The following is a 25169-nucleotide window of genomic DNA, read 5'->3' on the forward strand; positions in this document are numbered from 1 at the left end:
AATTGTGCTGTGCGAATAATTATATTTTCATCAACAAAGGAAAGTAGACTTTGCTGCTTGATAAACTGATATTAGTTTATATATATTTAGTTATATTTCTGGTAAAGCGGAAAAGACTTTGTTGGCTGGCAGAGCAGGCTATAGACCAGTGTTTCCCAACGTGGGACAATTAGATTGTTAAAAGGGGCAATTCGAAAATGGATTCTTCGAGAGTTTAAGGGGGACAAGGGATGTTCGAATTTCCAAATTTTCTTCAAGATGTGGAAATTTTTTGAAATTTCATTTTTTAACTCCCAAAAATAAAGAATAATGTAAGTGATGTATACTTAAAATGTTTTAAATTGCGGTGCATTTTAAATATTTTATAAAGAATTTTCGCTGTAGACAATGCTTAGAAATTTTTTTGTAAAATCATTCAACTATCATTCAAGTTTCTTTCGTGAACATTTCAATTTTTGAATACTATAAATTTTGTATTTGCTAGGGGGGTATAAGAATTTTAGAGAGGATGAGGTGGGGCATAGCACAAAAAAAGGTTGGTAAACACTGCTTTACACTCTGCTAATTGAATTTTATACTTTCCAAATTATTAATTTTTCTACTTGTGAAATTGCACTGTAAAATTACTAAATTCACTATACTTATCACAGAGTAAAACTACGTATTCACTATTCATTAAGTTGTACCATGTGATATAGAAACATTGGTGCTATTCGCCCTTTCACCACACGTAAAACAGGCTTACTCTAAGTGTGCAAGATAATAATAATAGTGTTTCGCAATTAAATGTTATTCTGAAAGAAATGCTCAAATTTGAATTTAAATTATTATTAAGGGAAATATAATGATTCGTAAAATGTGCTCAACTGTTAAAGAATACACATAATGTTAAAGATTGTACAACAATTAATACCGTTATTTAAACTTAACTACTACTTTACCTATGATTTTCAACTTATGTTTTTGTTATTACTTTTCTTATTTGCTGAATGGCAACAATCATTATTGTTTATAAGGAAATATTTTTACGTAACGTTTAAAAATTATGCACCCAAATGTGTCAGATGCGGCAAAGAACACTATGTGAAAGACTGTCCTGATAGAAATAATAGAGAAAAGCCTCCGGTCTGCGTAAATTACGGGGGTTCCCACACTTCCAGTTTTAGGGGGTGTGAGAAATTCCCGAAAAGAAAAACTGATAAAACAATCAATTTCCCCAGGAGGGTTATTGAAAACAAAACTTATTCACAGGCGTTGTCCTCTGGACTTTACTCTGACATTTTAAGTGAAGCCAAGCAAGTCTTCACTGACCTGGCGGAACTCGTTTCCGTTATAAAAACTGCTGGTTTTCAAATTTCACAGCAGGTCAGAGGAATTCATGAAAACAATCAGGAGATAAAAACTTCCACTACAATCATTAATGGGTCAAGTTAGACCTATGCTTGCTCCTATTAGGATCATGACATGGAATGCTAGAGGCATTGCTTATAAAACTACGGAACTTTATACCTTTTTCAGGGATCATGATATTGACGTGGCGATGATAACAGAGACTTTTGCTACGCCAAGTACCCAGATGAAAATCCCGAATTATGTTTGCTATAGATGCGATCGACTAAGTCACCGAGGTGGGGGGTCGCAATCTTTGTCCGCAGCTCCCTACAGTCCTGTCTTATCAATGACGAGCGATTTAATGGACACGAGCTGGTCACGGTATCTGTCCATCTCCCGCACTATGGAAATGTGTATTTTAACTCCTTGTATAATCCTCCGAGGAATATTCTCGATGTCAATTACTTAGCTAAGATATTGGATATTAACAAACAGGTTATTTTGGCGGGTGACCTTAATGCAAAGAACCAAGAATGGAACTGCAGGAGGACTAATAATAACGGTATTAAATTGTCGGAGTTCATTAATAATTATCCGGTTTATTTACATGTGCCGAGTGAGCACACTTATTTGCCCAACAATGGTAATTCAGGTGATATTCTTGATATCTTCCTTTCTACCATCTCACTATCTTTTAGCCTAGAGGTCTTACAGGATCTGGACTCGGATCACTGCCCAGTCATTGCGACTCTTGGCATGACTAAGGAAGTCATGGAAGAGCTTATCAATACGACGAACTGGAGGGAATATAATGAAATTCTCTCTGAAAGTCGCACAAATCTTATGTTACGCACTCCCGATGACATAGAGCGTGCTGCGAGGCAGCTAACGACAGATATACAAAACGCTTATGACGCTGCCACCAGAAAGATTCCAAGAAAGCATATCACTAATAAACTACCAACTAGAATTAAAAATCTCATCAGAGACAGGAACAAAATCAGAAAGAAGTTTCACCTTACCTATGACCCGAACACTAAGAAAGACATGAATAGGCTCAGTAGAGAAATCAAAAAGCAGATAAGTATTTACCGTAAGGAACTATGGGACGAGAAGATTGAAAGCTTTAATGAGCCAAGTAATTCCTTTTGGTCTTTTGTAAGACGACTAAAAAATAAGAATACGGTAAACAGGCCAATTTATCATGAGCATGGGATTGCACTTACTAATAGTGAAAAATGTAACACGCTTGCTGAACATTTTGAAAAGCAGTTTACCCAGAACACATCACCATCTAATCAGGATTTTTCTACCTTAGTAAACTCCACAGTTTCTAACTGGATGGATAACCTTAATTTGCAGAGTCATCTTGAGCTCACTTCACCTCAAGAAATACTTAACATCATCAAAAAACTCAGGAACAGGAAGGCCCCTGGGCAGGACAATATAAATAATGTGGCGCTTAAGTGGCTGCTGATTAACATGGTCAACAGGTTCACAGGCATTCTAAACGCTTGCCTTTATAACAGTTATTTTCCACAAATCTGGAAATCTGCTAAGATGATAGTACTCCCTAAACCGGGAAAAAATCTTACTAAAACAGAAGGGTATAGACCCATTAGCCTGTTACCCAGTATGGGTAAAATTCTAGAAAGAATCATCCTTAGCCGTATTCAGCCTCACATGGATAAGCTACCTCTAGAACAATTTGGTTTTAGAAAAGCACTTTCCACGACAAAACAGCTAGTTCGGCTCAACGAATTCATAGGCAGTGCACTGCACAACAAGAGATATGTTGCCTTACTCATGCTGGACGTGGCGAAGGCGTTCGACCGCGTCTGGCATGAGGGGCTTATTTATAAATTAATCAGCTTAAAGTTCAGTGATGCGTTGATTAAAATCATTTATTCTTTCCTGACAAACAGAACTTTCCACATTCAAACTGGAGAAAGTAAATCGATTTTAAAAGAAATAAAGGCCGGGGTCCCACAGGGATCTATTTTAGGGCCCATACCCTATCTTTTTTTACGTAGCAGACTTACCTGCTGAACACATTGATCAGAACTTCTTCATGGGGTGCTACGCAGATGATACAGCTTTCACTGTAAAGTCTGGGACACCGAATTTTGCACTAAAGAAACTGCAGAGATTTATGCCTAAGCTGGAACATTGGTGCGCCAAATGGAAAATAGCAATTAATGCTGATAAGTCCAAACTGCTAATCTTTAAGAAAAATAAGATGAATCATCCCTTGACAACGCAACTGATACTATTTGACACTGTAGTGCCTGTTGTCAAAAGTGCTACTTACCTTGGACTAAAATATTGTTCAAATTTCCTCTGGAAAGAACATATTAACAGCATTAGAGGAAAAACTATCGGAGTCTTACGAAGTCTCACGCCGCTTCTATCTGCGACTTCCAGATTAGACTTAAAAAGGAAAAGACACATTTATATATCTATCATACGTCCTATCTTCTCATATGCCTCTCCCGCCTGGGCAACTGTTCAGAAGAAGGAGATAGAGAAGTTGCAAATTTTACAAAATAAAGCTCTTCGAATGATAGCTAATACACACTATTACGTGTCAAATCACACTCTACACCGTGACTTGAAAATTGACTCCGTTGAGATGTATTTGCATAATGCTAACAACAATTTCTTTAATAAGACTCAGGATTGTGCACACATGAATGATCTCAATGTCTTGGATTACGTGATTCTTGATGAAGACGCTTCATTAAGACCACTCGCGGCCCACCTCGCCAGGGACTTAAATTTCCCAACGTAAGAATTTTCATGATGGGTACGCACTGCTCTTGTACATATTGTATATAGTGTAATTATTTTTATTTTCATTTTATTTTTCAAATGTATTTTATGTATTTCCTTTTTACGTTTCAGTAGTATGTATGTCATAAAGTATATTATGTTTATTTTTATGATGTGTCATAATTTCAAATGTCATGACTAAAATTGTTGGATTTTGTCTGGGTTTCTTTGTTGTACAACACAAACATTTCACACAGATCCTCACGGCTCCTGCTTTGTGATTTTCTCATTGTGCGCGCCTTTACTGGCTTTGCGACGCATGGTCGCCCCCTGTATACACCTTTGACCTCTCTAAACTTGTCAAGAAATTGCAACGTCATGTGCCCTTTGGGCTTGTTTTCATGAGCCGGACAAGTTGTGCAGCCGCGCGACATTTCGGCTATAGTTGCACAGACTAGACTAGACTAGACTAACGTTTAGAATGCAGTGTTCTCAGCTTATTTTGATGTTGTTTATGTTGGCAATGCTAATTTAAGGCTGCATTTTTACTGAATAAATAGTTGTTTCATTCATCTGGAGAACTTGTAGTTCATTTGAGTGATTTGAAAGGCGTCCGTAACTTTTTGTTTGCTGTTGTTCTTTACACATAAATCTACTAAGAATGAATTGCAAAATGATGCAGTGCCAGTTCAACAAGTCTTAGTTACCTTGACTTTGCCATCCTTCTATATTTTCGGAATCAGGTGAGTGATGTGATTTCACCCTGTGATATAAAACCATCGCGAGTGGCCTTAGAGGAAAAAAAAAAAAAATCTGAACTGTTTCAGATTTTAAATTACGTCCAAAGGGGCGTTTTTTTTAACGTTTTGAGTGTTACCTTTATTTATTAAATATCATGTTCTTTTGCACTTAAACCATAAAATTCAGTTCAAGAGCAATATCGCAAAATAATGTTAAATTAAGCATATCTTTAGAATTTCCGATATACACAATCTCGCGAGCTGGAGATAAAAGTATTTTTTTTTTCTATATAACGTTGCCATTTCTCGCTTTTAAAGCATTGAGTTTGTAAATCAAAAATTCGTTAAAGTTTTACAAAATATAAAATCTATAATAAAACAAATTCCAAATTTGGGATTTCAGATGCCCATATTCGCAGTAGGATTTCGTCATTCAAAATTCGATGGCTCTATGTACCATTGTTTTATCACAATGCGAGAAATAGACAATCATTTATGCAGATTTTTCATTATTTAATTTCTTCAAATATAATGCAGGACTCTAACATTTTGTGGCAACAGTTTGAAAAGTGAACCGACGTTTATGAGTCCGACGCAAAATCGCAAAACGAAAACAATAGTCCTTCAGGGACAAAGCTCCTTTGGACTAAAAAAAAAAAAAAAAAAAAAAAAAAAAAAAAAAAAAAAGACATTTCTAGCTTATTGAGATAGAAGACTCAGATCCAGGGAAAGAGCTAGGAAAAGGTAATGGTGGAACTTTGGGTTAATCATTGGACTGAACATTGGGTTGAGATTCGAGTTAAATCATGTCATAGCTTTAAACTGTACTCTCCGCATTGACCGAAAAAATGTAAAAATAAATCAATACTAAAAAGGAATGAAAGCACATTTGTCGGAAAGAAAACTAAAAATCTGTTAATGTTTTATTATTATTATAGGTAAGGCTAAATAATTTATTTAGGTTTTATTATTAATTTAGTTATATCCTAAATAATTTATTACATATTGTTCTTTTGAAGTACCTCCTAAAAATTGTTAACTTTTAAACGCATAGAGAGCTTTTATTGGCTCTTCTTTCACTTTTAAGAGAGTCTATTTTTAAACATATAATATGAGGTACTGACATTAGAAAAGTTCTTAGACGTTAGAAAGGCTTTTCTAAAAGTTTTGGAATGTTCCATAATCTTATTTTGCATTTATCATTCTGTGCAACTAACTGTTGACATTGATCAAAAAATCCGCGAAATATATTTTTTTTTCACATAACCTTTTAAGCAGTCAGTTCTCAGATATTGCTATTCGAAAAAGTATAAGATTTAAAATTTATTTTTAAATTCCATGAATTAGTAACTGTTTTAAAACCTGAGCGGTTGATATGCAATAAAGGCATTTCTTGATTATTTTCTGCATGACATCCCGTCTGTGGTAGTTAATGCATACGATACCGATAGGCATTAACCTATAGGTTTAATTTGATTTCGATAATCCATCTAAATTTGCCTACAGGTAGACGGTGAGTGCTGACCAGAGGCCTTTACAGTCACTTTCAGTTCAGATTGCAAGTGAATAGCAATTAGCAAAAACATGCGCATCTGCATATGCGCCTACAAGGCTATGAGAAAGTCCTGGTGATACTGCCACCTAGAAAATATAATGTTAGAAGCGCGCATTTATGATTTGTCGTTTGGTTGTGTTTTGATTATTTGAAGTAAATGTTTCATTGGAATTTAATCCATCATTTATGTGTTAAAAGAACAATGTAACTTTTCCGATGTTCCGATTCTCGAGAATTTTTTTTTTAATAATCTCTAATCAATTTTCTATCATTTGAAGATATAAAAATTTGTGCCATTATTTTAAATAAAAAATTATGTTTTGAACACTACACAATACGTACTTGTTAAAGAATTGTTTTCATCTAATTACAAAACTTATTCTTAAAAAATGTAGGAATAATTTTTTTGAAAATGGCACCCTACTCTTACATCCTTTGCCATGAAATTTTCGTGATTTCTTCCGCGCAAGTTCCCTTAAATTTCATGATTTTCTCAATGATTGGTCCTGTAACAAAATTACAGTCCCAGTATGCAGGAAACTTACCATGACAGGGATGATTCCTACAGACACGAAACAATAATCCACACCTCCATTTGTCATCTCTTCCAACTTCTGGGGAACATCAGAGACATCTTTCGGGTTCAAAAAGTCAGTGCAACCAAACTCTTTGGCTGAAAGAAGGAACCCAAGTTATAAAAGAACAATCCTAGACATAAGCAGTAAATGAGAAGATGCTACAAAAATACAGTAACTTAAGATTCTTCATTCACATTTTGCATTGTACAAGATGCCAAAGTATATCCGCCATTTTGGAAAGGAATCGAAGTTGAATGTGGTGTTCTTCCAATATTTTAAAACGAGTGGAGACCCATAAGTGAGGAAAATGTAAATTCAAAATACAACACACAAAATATTGTCCAAAATGTCTTTCAATACGATTAATACGATTTAATTTATAATTATTTAATTTATATTATAATTACGACATTTAATACAATTTAATAAGAAAATTTCATTTAATACGATTAATTATTTTATCAGCTAATGAGCGCTAAGCGAATTTAATAATAAGCACTTGGAATAACTGTAAATTATTAACATGAATTAAAATTTAAAAGAAAAATCTGTAAGCTTTCAGACTTTATATTACGCCCAAAGGGGCGTTTACTTAACGTTTTGTGTATTACCTCTATTTATTAAATATCATGGTATTTGCAAGTTGAATTCAACGGCAATATCACAAAATATTTAAAAACAGCATTTTTATAAAATTTCCGATACACAGACTGGAAGACTGTGCGTTGGAAAAAAAAAATTTAGTCCAAAGGGGCTTTGTCCCTGAAGGACTATTGTTTTCGTTTTGCTATTTTGCGTTGGTTCACTATAAATGTTCGTTTCACTGTTGTTGTTGCCACCAAATGTTAGAGTCTTGCATTATATTTGAAAAAACTAAATAATGAAGAATCTGCATAAATGTATGTATGTTTCTCACATTGTGATAAAATAACGGTACCTAGAGGTATCCAATTTTTAATGGCGTAATCTTACTGCGAATATGGGCATGCGGAAGACCAAGTTTGAAATTTGGAATGTGTTTTATTATCAGTTTCATATTTTGTAAATCTTTAAGTAATTTTTGGTTAACAAACTCAAGGATTTCAAAAGCGAGCCATGGCAACGTTGTACAGAAGAAAACATTTTTATCTCCAGTGTGTAAGACTGCGTATTGGAAGTTCTAAAGGTATGCTCAGTTTAGAACTATTTTGCGATATTGCTCTTTGACTGAATTTTATTGTTTAAGTGCGAAGAACGTGATATTTAATAAATAAAGATAACAGAGAAAAGGTTAAAAAAAGTCTCTTTGGACGTGATTTAAAATCTAAAAACTTTGAGAGTTATTATTATTATTATTATTATTATTATTTTCGTACAGCGTTGTCATTGCTCTCTCTGAAATGGTTGAGTTTGTTAATCCAAAATTCGTTAAATTTTATATGAAAAAATTTCCAATAAAAAAATTTCCAAATTTGGGCTTCCAGATGTCCATATTCGAGTGGAGGACTATATTATTCAAAATTTGATGTCCCTAGATACCGTTGTTTTTTCACAATGCAAGAAACACACGTACATTCATGCAGACATGCAGATTCTTCATTATTTAATTTCTTTAAATATACTACAGGGCTCTAATATTTGGTGACAATAATTTAAAAAGCGAAACCCTATTTTATAGTGGACGAATCAAAATGCCAAAGCGAAATTAATAATTTTCTAATATAGCTTCTTTCATCCACACCACTGCAAGGATAAAATTTATTGGGATGAGTAAAGAAAGCATTTCGCTGAATCAGTGGATTGATGACTTGCAGTAAATTTTGAATTAAATATTGGGATGTTCAGAAACTATATTTGGACCATCTGCGAAATTTTTGCTGATTTATATGTTGAATCAGAGAAGTGGACAACAATTCGAAATAAAATGTATCAACTACTAATTTTATCAGCAGGCTTTTTTAAGCTCACATAAAGTTTTAGGACTCGATTTGCTATCACTTAACGTTGCGTAACAAGAGAAATCTTGTCGACGCGGAAATCAGTCGCCAATTTTTTAAACAGAACATTAACAGCAACAATAAATAAAGTAATAACACAAGATTTACAACTTTAAAAGCTTAAAAACATAATATTCAACAACTTTTGCCGAGTCATGTGACTGAAAGCAAAACATTGGTAGATCCCTGTATGAAAACTATCTAGCAGGAGATAAATCGAAATACACCGTGACCCTTCAAGAAACATGGGTTCAGCTGCATGACTGCAGTAGTATAAGGTCTATTTATTATCGAAAATGAAGAAAAGAATATGTACAGGCTTCGTTTCATCAATGCAAAGAAAGTATCAGAAAGGTGTTTATGACTGTCGTAGGATTCTTTTGAAATGAGAAATTTAAAATAAGAGGAGTGGGGAAAATCAACTCAACGTACTATCAAAGGAAAGTTTGATACCCAATATTTGCAGAAAAAATTTATCTCAGTGACTTTCAAAGAGTGAAACTGCATCAAGACTAAGCAATAAGTCCTACTTCGAAAAGTACCGCTGCATTCCTTGAAAAAATGAAGGCTGATACAGTTATTTCATACAGACTTTTTCAACGTGTTCCTGGAAAGCCCCCTGGCGTTTCATCCATGGATTGATGGGCTTTTCGTCTCTTGAAAAGAGCTGTTCTTAAGGGCAAATCGACTACGATTGACCGAATTGGAAAGCAGTGGAAGTGGAATGGAAATCAATACCCCTGGGAATTTTATGAAAAACCGTTCTATGATGTAAATCACGAAATTTCGATCATCGAAATCGTTTTAAAAGTGTGTTAACTACCTTCTGTCTGGGTGTCTGCTGTGTTGGAAAGTGTTAACAAATTCATAGAAGCTTTCCACAGATTAATTGAAAAAGAAGCTCTGTCTGGTGATCAGATTTACAGTTGTGATGTGTATGGTTCAAATTTTCAAATGCTGCCTTCGAAAACGTTAGCGCACAGTTTAATAAAACGGCCCCATGCTTTATAAGAAGTAAAGTTTGTTACATTCTTGGCATGCAGTAGTGTAGCAGGTAGCCATAAGCTTTAACTAGATCTTATAAACAAATAGAAAAATTCCTGGTGTTTAAAAAAGTAAAACAATGCATTAATGAGACGCATATCTTCTATGATATGTCTCTTTAGTAGAGGAATAATTCATAGAATGAATGCATAGAATTAATTTTAATGGGAGTGAGATGGAATTTAGGATCGCGAGATTTTGTTTTGGAGAACTACTCAACATTTCTTCAGTTTTGCAAGTAAATGTTTTCTAACTTTTAATAAATGTTTTTGCACTTCCTCTGTGGCCTGTACTATGCTGGAACTTCTGTTAGAAGTATACGCAGTAAAATAATATCAGTTGAGAATAGCCCACTCTTATTCGTGATACTGACATTGTCGATAACTCATCACGCTGTCAGTTGTCAGTTCATGTTAGGTCGACTTTGGGGAACTTTATTGTATAGATATATATAGAAAGAGAGACTACTTTAAATAGATAGTATATATAAATTGTATTACGTATATATATTGTATTACGTCAATGTACCCATGCTAAAATTCATTAAAGTCTATCCTCCACTTTCGGAGGTAAATTGTCTAAATATGAAAATTCTCTAAATTTTTAACATCAGTTTATTATAGATTTGTTCAGTCACGAACGCTATACTAGTATGATCTTTAATTGAATTTCCTATTAAAGGTTCACCTTAATTAATTCTATCCATTTTCGAGTGTACTGTAACATAACAATACACAATACACGTACAATAATCATAATATGAAAATCGATTTACATAATATTGATTACAATACACGTACAATAATCATAATATGAAAATCGTAGTTGGGTGAAGAATACTTAAAGTGGTCTGGAAAAAGTTTCCTTTTTGATATGAAAGAGCGCATGTTCCAAATTCTGGCACTTGTCGAAGCGTTGATACTATTGCTATATAAGTTGATAACTTACCCTTTTCGAATTTCTTTGGATTGACGTCGATACCAATGATCTTGGATGCTCCACTGTCCCTGCAGCCCATGACAACGCACATGCCGACGCCTCCCAAGCCCCAGATGGCGCATGTAGAGCCTGGAGTTACTTGTGCAGCCTTCATTGCTGCTCCGTATCCAGTTGGTATGCAGCATCCAGCTAAGCAGAGAGTGTTAGGGTTTGCCTTGGGATTCACCTGTCAATCAAACAAGTTGCATGTTTTATTAATCATAAGCTTATTCAGTAGTCTATCTTAGCCAAATAACTTTCTTGTGCTTTGCCTTAATAAATTGATTAAGCAAGAGCAAACCATAGAAAATACTTTACGAAAGCACCTCTTCTATTAGACAAATATTTCTTGCATGTTTTGCTGCACAATCGTGGTAGGCTTGCACTTGTACGTTTTGCCGTCTTGCCTCATTTGACAGTTTTTCTTTGATTCTTATCGGACATGTGCGAGTAATTAATAAATTTTCCTTTTATTTTCACAATACTCATACCTTACAAAAATGAACTACTCACAAGCTGTTTACTGAGAAAAATTTTAGAATGTTCGGAATACATGAATATTTTGAAAAATCCAAAAATGGGCACTAAATTTTAAAATACTAAATTTATCCTATAAAATCATGATTTTTCTCTCATAATGAAGATATTATCTAAAAATAAATGCATGTATAGACTGCCTCTGAACATATTCGAGCACTTTTTTCATACCCAGATTTTCTGTTAGATTTCCCGTTTGAAAACTGTAAAAATACGTGATTGTTAATGAATTAATTAATTTCGCACAGTTTCCTTTAACTACAAACTTGGATACGTTGTTGTCTCCGACACACAACACGTTTTTACCCGTCAGTAGTTTTATGTAGAACGCATTTATATATATATATATATTTTTTCCTATGGATGTTGTCAGACCATATTTCCTGATAAAAACAGTAAATCTTGTTTTGGGTTGAATGAGATTTAAAATGTAATTATTAACTAAATATAACCTCTGTGGGAAAAAATCAGATGTATAACTAATTGCTTGAGTTTTAATTTTTTCCTCTCTCTCTTATTAAATTTGTAGAGCATCATTTATAATACTTATGCTCCCATTTTAAGTTAGGCATGACGATATGAATAATTCAATAGTGAAATAAAAATTGTCGAATAATAGTCATCCAAATAAACTTATTTTCAATTACAAAAGTATTCTAAAATACATATACTATTCTATGAAAATTTTTCATAGAATGTTATTGTCAAATTTTTAATTAATTTGAAGATTGTTACAGAGTCAAGAAAAAGATTTAAAAATTCGTTAAAATGTATTAAAATTTGATTTCCTTTTTAATTCCTAAATGCGCTATTTCCCAGTTACCTAAATTCATTTAGTTTACGTCTGGCCTGCCCAACCCGTCATCTGCAACCCACATCACATAATGGAAAAATGAAATGAAATTTTTCATTAATGAAAATTTTTCATAGAATGTTATTGTCAAATTTTTAATTAATTTGAAGATTGTTACAGAGTCAAGAAAAAGATTTAAAAATTCGTTAAAATGTATTAAAATTTGATTTCCTTTTTAATTCCTAAATGCGCTATTTCCCAGTTACCTAAATTCATTTAGTTTACGTCAGGCCTGCCCAACCCGTCATCTGCAACCCACATCACATAATGGAAAAATGAATGAAAGCGTGAAAACACGCGATACCGAATCTGAGAATAAAAAACACATAGGATGATTTTTAATGGTGTATGACTGCTTACTTCAATGAGCTAAAACTTAACTTTGAACACAGGAGCAACTAATAAATGATATTTTAAGAATTATAGTGCATGAAGTTACGCTTAAACTGTAGTGGTTTTACAATAAAGATAACAATTTAATTCACTCTCGAACTTTGGGCATAATGAAAAATATGAGGCGTTAATTATCATTTTACCAGAAGACTTGAATATTTTAGAAGTTATTAAAATCATTTTAGTGTATTTGTACTGAATCTTTATCAGCTGATATATCAGACTTGCAACTCTTACGAAATGTACTGAGTTGCAATCAAATATGCAATATAAAGAAAATTTATTTAGGTGGATTTTTATATATTGCACTGATACTTTTTCCATTTACATTTGCAAACAAAAATTTTCTCATGCAAAAAATAGAAATAAAACTATAAATTTCCTGACGAGCAACTTAAATATATTCTCCGCAATCATTATCAAATCTGTTAAACTATGAATATACAACGGTAAAATACACCCAAATTCTCAAGTTCTTTCGATTGAAACGAAAACTTAAATTTATTAGAAGCAAAATAATGTAGGTTTCTGGATGATAATTAAAAGGAAATTCTGTGTGCGGCAAGGAAGCTTTGAAATACTGAACAGTCCAATATATGAGAAATAGATTTAACTAATTTTTTTCAGGCCATTGAGTCGTTATTGTCTGCATGTTTCAATAAAATTATTTTGCAGATAAAAATATTGCTATGTGTAGTTGTTCTTAAACCTAATAAACCTAATACCATAAATTTTCTGTAGAGCTGAACTTTGCAATCATAACTGAAGCTGCAATGATGCTATAAAATTTTTACATATTGATCCTACACATGTATTTCCAAATACAAAATTTCTCAGAATAAGGAGGTTTTATGATAACATTCTCAGCACTGAGGAAGAAACAAAATTTAACTCTTTATACGAGCTTCATAAATAAATAAGCACAATTAATGATATTTTCAGTATGCTTTAATAAATTACATGCAGCATGCTCCATACCTTTTTATGAGAAAGTTTCAAAGATGTTACAAAATAAAAGTTTCTGATTTAGACTGCTTTAAGCGCGTATTTCGTCCAAAATAAGGACATAACTGAAAACCGATTTTTGTGAATCTATGCTTCTTTAATTTAATTGATATTTTAGTATAAAAAATTGCCGAAACATATATTCAAAATTATATTATAAATTTCTTATGTATGCAATCATATATTTGTTTCAGAGTTATTATCAGTTCTTTCAGAGTTATTCTTTCAGAGTTTCAGAGTTTTACAGTTACTTTTCAGAGTTAGTTCAGTTATTTGTTTCAGAGTTTATACAGTTCTTCCAGAGTTTAATCTTATATTTCTTTCAGAGAGTCAAAATGGTGTATTTTGCAGGAAGCAAACTTTCCTAATTTAAGTGTGATATAGAAACCCAGTGACGAAATCATTCATTTACAGTCTTATTACGAGCCTTAGATGGAGTTCTTTATACAGATTGAAATTAAATTAACAGGTTAAATCATGAAAATTCTGATTTTTGTTTTGAATTTTTAATTTAATTTAGTTATTAAATCGCCAGTTCAATTAAAATCCAATCCACATCAGATACAAAATTTCCTATAAGCCGCGCTGCATCGTCTGAATCTTGCCTTATAAACTTTTTCATAGTAAGTACACACACTGGCCAATGAATTATAAATCCAAGATCAATTTTATTGGACCACGTTTTGCACGGGTAACTGCTCTGATTCATCTGGGCATCGATTCTACATGCTTCTGGAGTGCATTTACGTCCAGAGAATGCCATGCATTGGCTATGCAGCTTTTTAGACCTTGTAAATTAAATGAAAGAGGAGAGTGCTGTCGGATGCGTCCTTTCACCATATATCATACATTTTCTATGGGGCTAAGATTCGGGCTATGCGGTGGCCAGGGAAGGTGTTGGAAGTCAGACTGATGTTCAGCGAACCAATTTTGAACACTTCTGGCACGATGTACAGTTGCATTACTGCCCATGAAATATCTGTCGTCATGCAACAATGCAACAATGAAGGGTACACTTGATCTCCCAGTAATCTAGGTATCTATGGCTGTTTGTTTACCTTCTAGAAACACTAGAGCACGACTTCCATGCTAGCAGAACATGCCCCATATCATGATACTTCTACCAGATCCTTGCACAGGGCAAGTAAGGCAAGATGGATTCGTGGCTTCATGGGGTTCTCGCCAAATTTGACGTCTTCCATCAGTGCAAAATAAATTGTAGCATGATTCATTCGACCACATTACCCATTCCCAATCCTCAGATATCAAATGTCTTTTTTCACGACACCACTGCAAACGAACTCTTGCATGTCGGGCAGAAATCAGTGCTTTTCTCACAGGCAGCCGACTATGCAATTCTTTGCACATGGTTTGGACTGAATTCTGTTGGGAAGAGCCTTGTTTGACGATCTGTGTCAGTTGAAGCACAGTAGGTCCTTAGGCAGTTTCGCCAAAAGGAAATTCATATTCCTCGATATATTGAGAACACATTGATAATGTGAAGTCCCTGCGGGCTGTTCGGTGGGTTGGCGCCCCACCAGCACAGTCAACTGAGGAAGGCCTCTGTATCATGTTAAGGTGCTCTAGAAGCTGCCAGGAAATGTTGCCCGAATAGGAGTTAATGCCCTTAGAATCTTAATAAAACAATCAGTATACACCAATGGAATTCTAGGTACCTGATGGCAGAATGATAAAATTTGAGGCCAAACTCATATCCCAATACTCATTGGTAAAGTTTGATGCTAGAAGTACTCAGATGGTAAAGCTAGAACTAAGTTGTAAGAAGGGGGTAGAAAGGAAGAAAAAAGAACAACGCACTTAACTGGTCTTACCTTCGTTACATTGTTCTCCCAGGTGACGGTGTACTCAGAAAATGTGCTTATAGAGCTCATCTGACCTAGGGGTGTTCCTTTGCACGTGATTCTGGAGGTGCCATCTAATTGAAAGCCGGTTCTCTGCAAAAATTAAAGCAAACGTAACTTTCAAATCTTTTAAGATCCGGTATGCAGGAAAAAGCTTAACAAATCTTCCAGACTTTTAAGGGTGGATAGCAGGAGTTCTAAAATTGGCTTTTGGGGAAGTACATCGCAATATCGGGGATTGAAAAGAAAAGGTATTTAGCATTCAGTATTATCGCGTTGGATAAGATATTAAAATTAAATTTAGAAAAAGGACTGCATGGATTGTAAAATATGTTTTTAAAGAAGTTACCTCGCTGTGTCGGAAAAGTAGTGGAGGGGTACTTACTGTCCAACACAGGGGTATCACACTGTAAGGCAATAAAATTTAACTTGGATAAATAATTAGCAAGATTTTTTTAAACAGATTTTTAATGAAGCCCTTCATGGTATCGAATGATGAAATATAGAGATATTTAATGCTTTAAGGATGATTTCAAGCTATAAAACTAAAATATGTTAGCTTGTCGCGTTCGTAGTCAATAAAATTACAATTAGAAGAATGGGTAGTAAACATTGTATAATCGGCTCTTTAGGAAGTGATAATGTCGAATGAATGATGTATGTAGTGTTCAGCATTTTGTAGTTTAGTAAAATTAAAGATAAGTGCTCACCTCAATATCAAAAGCATCAGCAGTATTTTTAACATTCAGAATATTATAAAGTTACAATGAATAATCTTAATTTAAGCGTTAATTTAAAAAAAATTCTTCTTGAGGCATTATAAATGAGTGAGTATTCCTTTTCGAATAACAACTAATAGAAGGGGGAGGTTACTGCTTCCCTTTTGAATGAAATGTAAAACATATTTACTGCTGTTTCCCTTTTTTAGGTAATGTAAAATAGATTTATTACTGTTTCCTGTAAGTTCTTTGTTCGCCACTATAGACGTGCAATGTTTAGGTTGAAATGGGGGCATGTTTAATATTTGCTTTATTATATGCAAAAATCTTTTTGTAAAAATATATTGCGCAAAATGAAAGCACGCAGTTGCTTCAGCATCTTCAAGCAGTTTAGCGTAAACAAGGCAGAGTAAGAGTTAGCTTAAAAAACTTTCACTTACCGGCTGTTTCTGACACAGATTCGTTTTCGGATTTTTACAGTAGTTACATTCTCCGCAGTGAGATTCAAAACAAAATACGACGGTATCCCCTGAAAATTAATTAGGTTTATAAAATTACAAAATTAAAAGTGAAAAAATTGCAGGCTGAAAAATTCAAAATCCAAATTCAGATCTAAAAGAGAAGTTTAGTATTAAAATTAAAAAAAAATTAATATATACATGTATATGCAAGTAGTAGAATAACTCGATTTCGCACTAAGTGAATTTAAGATCATACTAGACATACACATATATATATATATATCAAAAATTAGAAAAAGAAAAACTTGATCCTTTGATTCAAGTTCCAGTTTAACTCTTAAACAACTTTAAATATTAGCTACAATGTATTTGTTGCTTTAAAAATAAATTCCCAGAATTGCGAAAATATTAAATCGCAAATTTAAAATCAGCTGTTCAAAATACCGATACTAAAGGATGAGGTATAAGGAAGGAAAAAAGAAATCTGCTATGTTATGACTCTATCCTAAATGATCGTCATGCCGTATCTTTTATGTGCATTTATTGAAGAAAAAAATTGATTACTGAATACGTGTACTCATAAGATTTTTTTTTTTTTTTTCATGAAACCGCTTGCATATGAGGTTGGCAAGGAAGAATTTCACTCGAATGGAAGGGCAATACCTTTTATTTTACCAGACTACGGAATGAGGATAATGATGGAATCTCTATCTAGATGCAATATGTATGGGGCTGAAAACATCTTTTTTAATTATAATAACATTAAAAATGCTCATAAATATTATCACTTAGATATAATATAAATTAAGTATATTTCAAATTACATCAACTTAGATTTTTAAAAATACGTAAATTAAAGATTTTACGATAAATTAAGTATATTTAAAATTACAATAACTTAGATTTTTAAAAATACGTAAATTAAATATTTTACGATGTACCGAAAAGCAACTATCTGGATACTAATTATCTGCCAAGCAGAGTTAAAATCAAGTTAAAGAATGCGATGATAACACTCAATGCCTGATTATCGCCTAAGCCTAGAAGGCCCAGGCTTCGGGCTCAAGATTTTATGGGACATCAGAGATCATCTATTCTTCTCTGATAAAAATAAGTGAAATGGGTAAAAATAATTATTTCTGAATGCTGTAGCTAGAGCTTAAATTGTGAAAGACGACAAATTTTGAAAGACTGCATGCATTGTAAATTGGTGCTAACAGCCGCGTGTAACAAAGGAAGAATCGGAAAATAATGTAGATGTATTCTTGTTTGCAAGAAGTTTAACACATAGGTAAAGCATATATTTAATGAAATGAAATTACACGTTTTAACTCTGTCAGCAGAAGCTAACTTTTTCCAAGACACTTCAGATATTCTTTTCAATATGCAGACTGTTTCAGTACACCTTTTTCATCAAAGTCCGTTTCGTAGGTCCTTGCATGAAAGTATCTCAACTTAAAAAGATATCGGCATCTTCATGCTAAGGCATTCCTATGAAGCTTTTGCTTTGGAAAACACTGATTAATTTGCATTAAAACGCCGGCATCCTTGCGCAGCAGTCCTGAAACTGTTGCAGAAAATGCCGTGACTGTTAGTCAACTAGACTAAAAAAGGTCAGTTTGTTGGTCAATATTATTTTCTCACTAATTAGTCAATTACTGTACAAAAATTCCGTAACTGTTACTCAAATACGTCAAAAAAGTGTTTTGTCTGTTAGTCAACTATAGCGCAAACTATCTTGCTCATTAAAAGACGATCTGATAGCACTGTTTTAAACGGGGGGATTCCTGAGAAAAAGAGCCCCGCCTGAAGCGAAGTCCCGCCTTGCTACGGAAACGGTGTTGCGGCTACGCGGGATTTTTTTCAAACCTCACTGAAAATGTCTTGGCTGGACCTCTGTCTCGGGTAGAGACAACCAATCAGACGAAAGTTCTGCTTCTGAAGCATCATGTGATTCTAGTCTCAGAGATAATCGATTAGTGTCTGGCGTTCAAGTGTTTGTAGTAAGTGAAAATGGTAACCTAGCTACGTGGTTTTCCTGGAATTGTGCGGGTTTTGAGAATTGTCCCTTTCGACGTCAAGTCCCGCGTAGCCGAAGCTTAATGTGATTGAGGTTTTTGTCAATTATGGCAGAAAAGTTTCGTATTTGTAGCTGGGCCAATATAGCGATGTATTTGTTAGCAGCATCTACATCATCAAAATCCTGAGACTGAAATTCACAAGCATACGGTCTTTCACCTCTTTGATGCCCTGAAAAGATTCAGGCAGAGAGGATAATGTTTCAAAAACATCGTGGCAAAAACAAAGCATCTACAGGGCATCGTACGACGATCGTACGGCAGACATGTGTTTTTAGATTTCAGAAGTTTCAGATGTACGTCCATTGTTGTAACAAATGACATAAGAAATCAAAAAAATTTGTTTATTATTACTTTTACCAAATTATTTCAAATATTTTAAAATTAATTAATTAATTAAACTAATTATAGGGGCAAAACATTCTATTTGAAAATGATTTACTTTATACTGCATATCAATGCATAGAACCTGATTAACCAAACGGAAAGCAGTATTTTGGTTTTGTAATTCAAGGAGACCCAAATTTGTACGGGAAAAAAAAAAAAAAAAAAAAAAGATTTTACATTACGCCCGAAGGAACGTTTCTTTAACGTTTTGTGTGTTGCCTTTATTTATTAAATATCATGTTCTTCGCACTTAAATCATAAAATTCAGTTCAAGAGCAATATCGCAAAATAATTTTAAATTGAGCCTATCTTTAGAATTTCCGATACACAGTCTCACTCTCTGGAGATAAAAATGTTTTTTCTGTACAACGTTGCCATTGCTCGTTTTGAAATCCTTGAGTTTGTTAATCAAAAATTCGTTAAAGTTTTACAAAATATGAAATCGATAATAAAACAAATTCCAAATTTCAAATTTGGTCTTCCGAATGCCCATATTCTCAGTAGGATGACGTTATTCAAAATTGAATGGCTCTGGGTACCGTTGTTTTATCACAATGCGCGAAACATACATACGTTTATGCAGATTCTTCACTACTTAATTTCTTCAAATATGATACAGGGCGATAATATTTGGTGGCAACAGTTGGAAAAGGGAAACGGACATTCAGAATGATTCGACGCAAAATCATAAGGAACAAAGCCCATTTGGACTAAAAAATAACATTATATCACACTAAGGAATAAACATGATTCTCGCTTGAAGACCATGTGTGCAGTTTCTTAATGCTTTTATTCACAACACGTCTTATACATAAACATATTAGATGGAAATATAATCCAAGTATAATTAATCAGGTAACCCAAGAAAAAAAATAAAGAATAAACTTACCTAGTAATAAAAAATTATCCGTTACATTCTGAATTCTAAATATTTGTTTATATAAATATTTATTTTTTGTTTTTTTAATTTAATATTTGTCAAAATATTTGTTTACATAAACGATACTTTATTATTAGTGTTTATTATTTGCTTATTAATAAAAATCGTAAAGTGGCAATACACGGGACAGGAGTTCCCAATAAGATCGGTATTAATTCTTTCGAAGTCTCTTTAAAGAGGATTAATGATGATCAAGAAATCAACTGGGGGTTGATAGCCTAAAGTGCACTTGCAATCGGTTTATTTAATCAATATCTCATTGCTTACAAAAAATAATAATTAATGAATTTGGTAATTATTTTTTATCGATTTAGCATTACATAACGTAGTAAGGAAGAAATCATGTAAAATACATATAACGGAAATATACACAAAATTTATTTAATACATTTTTTTAATCAATAATATTTTTGAAAAACATATAAATTTTTTATGATGAAGAGCATTATAAATACACAAAACGCAGAAATACGAAAAAGCACAATCTAACAACTGAGAACGCGAAACCTCCTCAGAAGATACGCTGATGCAAAGAAATATGTATATAATTACTACTAGCTGATACCCGCTCGCTTTGCTGGGAACAGAACCTAGACTTCTTATATGGACGAAACGTCTAATTTCAGATTGATAATTAATATAATTTTCTTAAATTTAAATTTGGGAAATATAGTCCCAGTCGGTGAATCTGTCATACACAGATTTCCCCATCACCCATGAGGTACTGTGTATTGGGATGCATCCCCAATATTTGACGTGGCGGGATCCCCAGTAGGCCTACACCACGAAAAATTCCCAGCATAAAACTAAGGTTTATTTATTAATCTTATCATTTAAATGTTGTTTGTATTCATTGCATAGATGCAAGTTATTTACCAATTTAATAATTTTAAAGGAAAATGCATTCCTTAGCAACATTGTATTTCATATCTAGTTTTGGCAACAATATAAGAAAATTTTGAACTTGGATTTAAAAATGTATGAGAAACTTCTACTATATAACAAAAATCCCTTTTGGACAGGATTTACGTAAAATCCACCCTTAGTGCGCGTCTACATCGTGAAATGAGTAACTAAGCAAAATTGCAAGTCAATCGGGTGTATTGTTTCGGAGATCTCGTGATGAGTCAGTGGTATTTCGCTTATATATATATATATATATATATATATATATATATATACACTTGCAAAGTTTAAAAGGAGATTTTACTGTTCGCTTCCAAGACATTCAGTCATACCATACGAGTTTGAATCTGAAAGGCTCATAGTATCAAAATGGTATTATGGCGCATGCAAGAAGTACAGGGTGTTCAGCGAATAAGCCCTGATTTCAAAATTAAATATCTCTACAACAAAGATCGATAGAATTATGCGGTAAACTGTATGTTTATTAAACTGTAAAAATGGTGTACAAAAGTTTAGAAAATTTAGTTACTAAAATCGTCAACAGAGGACGCTGTAATCGCAATGACCTATCAATAGCCTTTAACCTTTTCCCGTGGGCTATAGGGGCCAATTTCGAACGTATTATGGCCATTTAGTCATTATTTTAAATGAAAGGAACAGAAAAACAATCGACAGAGTCTTGCATTTCCTAATTTATCTTAAGGAGTCAATTTTAAATCTCCATAGTTTATTGAAGTTTCTTGAGACACGTTGAAAGTGATCAGTACGACTGTTGGCTAGTGAAAAGAGGATAACGTAGAAAGTGAAATAATGTATTCCATTAAACAACTTTTTTTTTTTTTTTTTTTTTTTTTCTGTTCTGGAATTTTACCGATTAGAACACAGTCTTACGGCAACACGTGGCAGTTTTCAAAACCGATTCAATGTTCCAGTTGGACCCGATGGGAAAACCATTCGCATGCTCTTCGCGAAATTCGAACGGACTGGCAGCGTGGCTAATGATCGAAAGGGAAATGTTGGGCCTAGGCAAACTGTAGTCACTCCTGAAAATGCAGCCAAAGTTTCTGGAATTGTTCAGCAAAATCCTAGGAAAAGCATCCGACGGATTGCATCAGAGACAGGTTTTGAAGTACACAATATATATATATATATATATATATATATATATATATTGTTTATATATATATATATATATATATATATATATATATATATATATATATCTACGGATGTTTCCATACAAAATCCAAAGTCATCATGAAAGGTGTGCAACAAAGGGTTGACTTTGCGAATCAGATTCTAACAATGATCGACAACGACAGATTTAATGTGAGCTGCATCTGGTTCACAGATGAGATTCATTTGCATTTGAATGAAATTGTTAATAAACAAATCTGGAGATTTTGGGGTTCCGAAAACCCGAAAATCTCCAGATTTGTGTGAAGGAAATCCTCATTTGTGTGAAGAGAAAGCACTGCATTCGCCTAAAGTTACTGCATGGGCTTCGGTAAGCGCCAGAGGCATTATCGGACCCTTTTTCGTACGAGAAACGATAACTACTTACGATTTTGGAACAGTTTGTCGGCACTCAACTAGTGTTGGAGGATCGACCAGGTATCGATTAGTTTATGCAAGATGAGGCTCGACCACATCGAACAGATAAAGTTTTTCGCTTTCTTCATGAATACTTTGGGAATAGAGTAATTGCGTTAGATTATCCGCAATTTACTGGCACAGGAATAGCGCCATCTGTTAATGATTTTCGTAACTAAATTTTCTAAACTTTTGTACACCATTTTTAGTTTTGCTAATAAACGTACAGTTTACCGCATAATTCTATGGATCTTTGTTGCAGAGATATTTAATTTTGTATTTAATTTTGTATCAAGGTATCAAAATGCAAGAAGAGGTGACTGCATTGGAGAATTTTCCTATATTTAAGCACAAGTCTTATTCAAAATATGGGGGCACAGGACGTTTTGGAATTTAAAAGCCATCCGAAAGAAACATCCCAAAATAAAAGTTGTTACCGAACCAATATTATTGACGTTTCCTTCTTCTTATGTAGCAGAGACAAGTTTTAATCAAGTCAATAATTTACTGTCAAAGAGAAGAAACAAGCTGAATATTTTTGAACGAGATGATCTAAAAATCAATTTAAGTGACTGGGTGCCGAATTTTGAAAAAAATTGCATCGGTACATTAGGCGCAGCCATCGCCTTAATTAAAATCGAACTTTGTGGAATTGGAATATGTGATTTTGCTTCTGCAAATTTGCTTATATTTGTTAAATTAAAAGTAATAATACAAAAAATAATAAAACATAAAATTAATAAACTATTTTTAGAACTTTTTTCCTATTACTAATTTAATTGTTATCTTTAAGTGATTTACGTACAATTAATTGTATTATGATTGTGTTGTATGCTGCGTAAGGGAGTGATGACGAGAATTATTCTTTTAAAAGACGTCGATGCAAGAAAAGGATTGGGAATCTTTGAATTGGAGCACTGTGGAACTGCAGCACCCCTTATTTCCACTTATTATTATTTTGAATATTTAATATAGTGTACCCTTTAGTCTTTAATTCTTTCTTTATACTTTTACAGTACAAAATCCTTGAGCTTAATGTCAGTTGCCATCCCCTACTTTGTGAAAAGGTACGAAATTCTTTGTTTGGAACTGCGCTCTTCACAGTTCCAGCGACGTGGTGCTTGGCTGTTCTGCGCATGCGCTTACAGAAAGCAGCACGCGAGCCGGGTAGCGAGAAGAGCACTGTCATTCTTGCAGTGCCGAAATTATGGCATGTTGTTGGAAACGTGACTTCTTTTTACTCTGCGCGTGTCATATTCCTCCACAAGGTGGAACTTTATCATACGGACCGTAAACAGAGTTCATGAAAATTTGCAACCTTTAAAAAATTGCCTTAATGAAATTTAATCAACATCAAATGCAGATCAAACTATTGCAAAAGCAACAGGAATTTAAAAAAAAAAACTATATGATGATAATTTCAACTTTTGGTTAGAGCTTTTTTATCAGATGCGTCATGTTGAAATAATATACAACTAAATGCAATCCAGAGAAATTAGTGTGTTGTTTAAATTTAACGAATATATAACAAATTTCAAAACTGCTATTTTAGAATTAAGAAACTCAAAGTACTGTAAGAATTTTTCAAAGACACTGATGGCCGAAGGTAAGGAAATATGTGACTTTATGCTATGTATTGATATAATGCACAGGTATTCTTCCACTATCACTTAGCAGCTGCTAAATTGTTAAACAAGAAATGCTTCGCTAGTTTTAGGAATGACCATTCTACAGAAGAAATAGTACTGACCACTGAAGCATATTTAATGATTGACAAAGAAAAGCTTGAAACTGAACTAAAAGTATTCTATTGTAGGTCTGATATCCATGAATACTGCAAATAATCTAGATGATGTTCTTAGTGAAATTACGAAACAGATAAAAATTCTCTTGAGAGTTCCCATGACTACATCAGAGGCAGAATGCTGCTTTTCAACATTAAAAAGAATGAAAACTTTTCTAAGAAGCACTAGGAATTTGGAAAGACTAAATGCGCTTGCATTGATTTCAATAAAGAAAAATTTCCTCAGTTGTCATCCAGAGATCAAGGAGAAAATTATTGATCTTTTAGCCCAAATTAAAACAAGAAGAATGGATTTCATTTTTAAATGAATAGGTAAAGATTGAACTGTAACAATTTTGGTTAAAGTAATTAAGAAATGTTTAATTTTTTTCTTGTAAGATTTCATGAAGTTTCAAAATAAATTTTCTTTTTATACATGTTTATTTTCTTTTAGACAATTTTAAAACAAAGGTTAATTTTTTTTGGAACAGCACCCCCACTAATTTTAGCCACGAGCCGCCACTGGATTTTATTAACAGCATCTAACAGAAATAGAGCCCCAGTTCATATCTTGTGTAAGGCCAGCTGGAAGAATTGGGGGATTAACCTTAATCCGGCAGTGTACCCTTTTCCCCTATAAAGTGCTATTTCGAATATTATCTGTTCGGCACTGTATA

General features: G+C 33.5%; 1 protein-coding gene across 1 annotated transcript in view; it reads right to left on the reverse strand.

The window, feature by feature from the left end:
* LOC118201706 (alcohol dehydrogenase class-3 chain L-like) overlaps positions 1-25169 on the reverse strand; it is a 53065-nt gene that overhangs the window by 12502 nt on the left and 15394 nt on the right. Inside the window, exons 5-8 of the mRNA XM_085820172.1 lie at positions 16785-16873; positions 15596-15718; positions 10946-11162; positions 6945-7072 (exon numbers count right to left, since the gene is read on the reverse strand). Of these exons, the coding sequence (XP_085676298.1) occupies positions 6945-7072; positions 10946-11162; positions 15596-15718; positions 16785-16873 (557 nt within the window). The remainder of the gene's footprint in view (positions 1-6944; positions 7073-10945; positions 11163-15595; positions 15719-16784; positions 16874-25169) is intronic.

The sequence above is a fragment of the Stegodyphus dumicola genome, chromosome 7 (genome assembly GCF_044657685.1).
Source record: "Stegodyphus dumicola isolate Sdum_Otavi_A_Nest chromosome 7, ASM4465768v1".
NCBI classification, from domain to species: Eukaryota; Metazoa; Arthropoda; class Arachnida; order Araneae; family Eresidae; genus Stegodyphus; species Stegodyphus dumicola.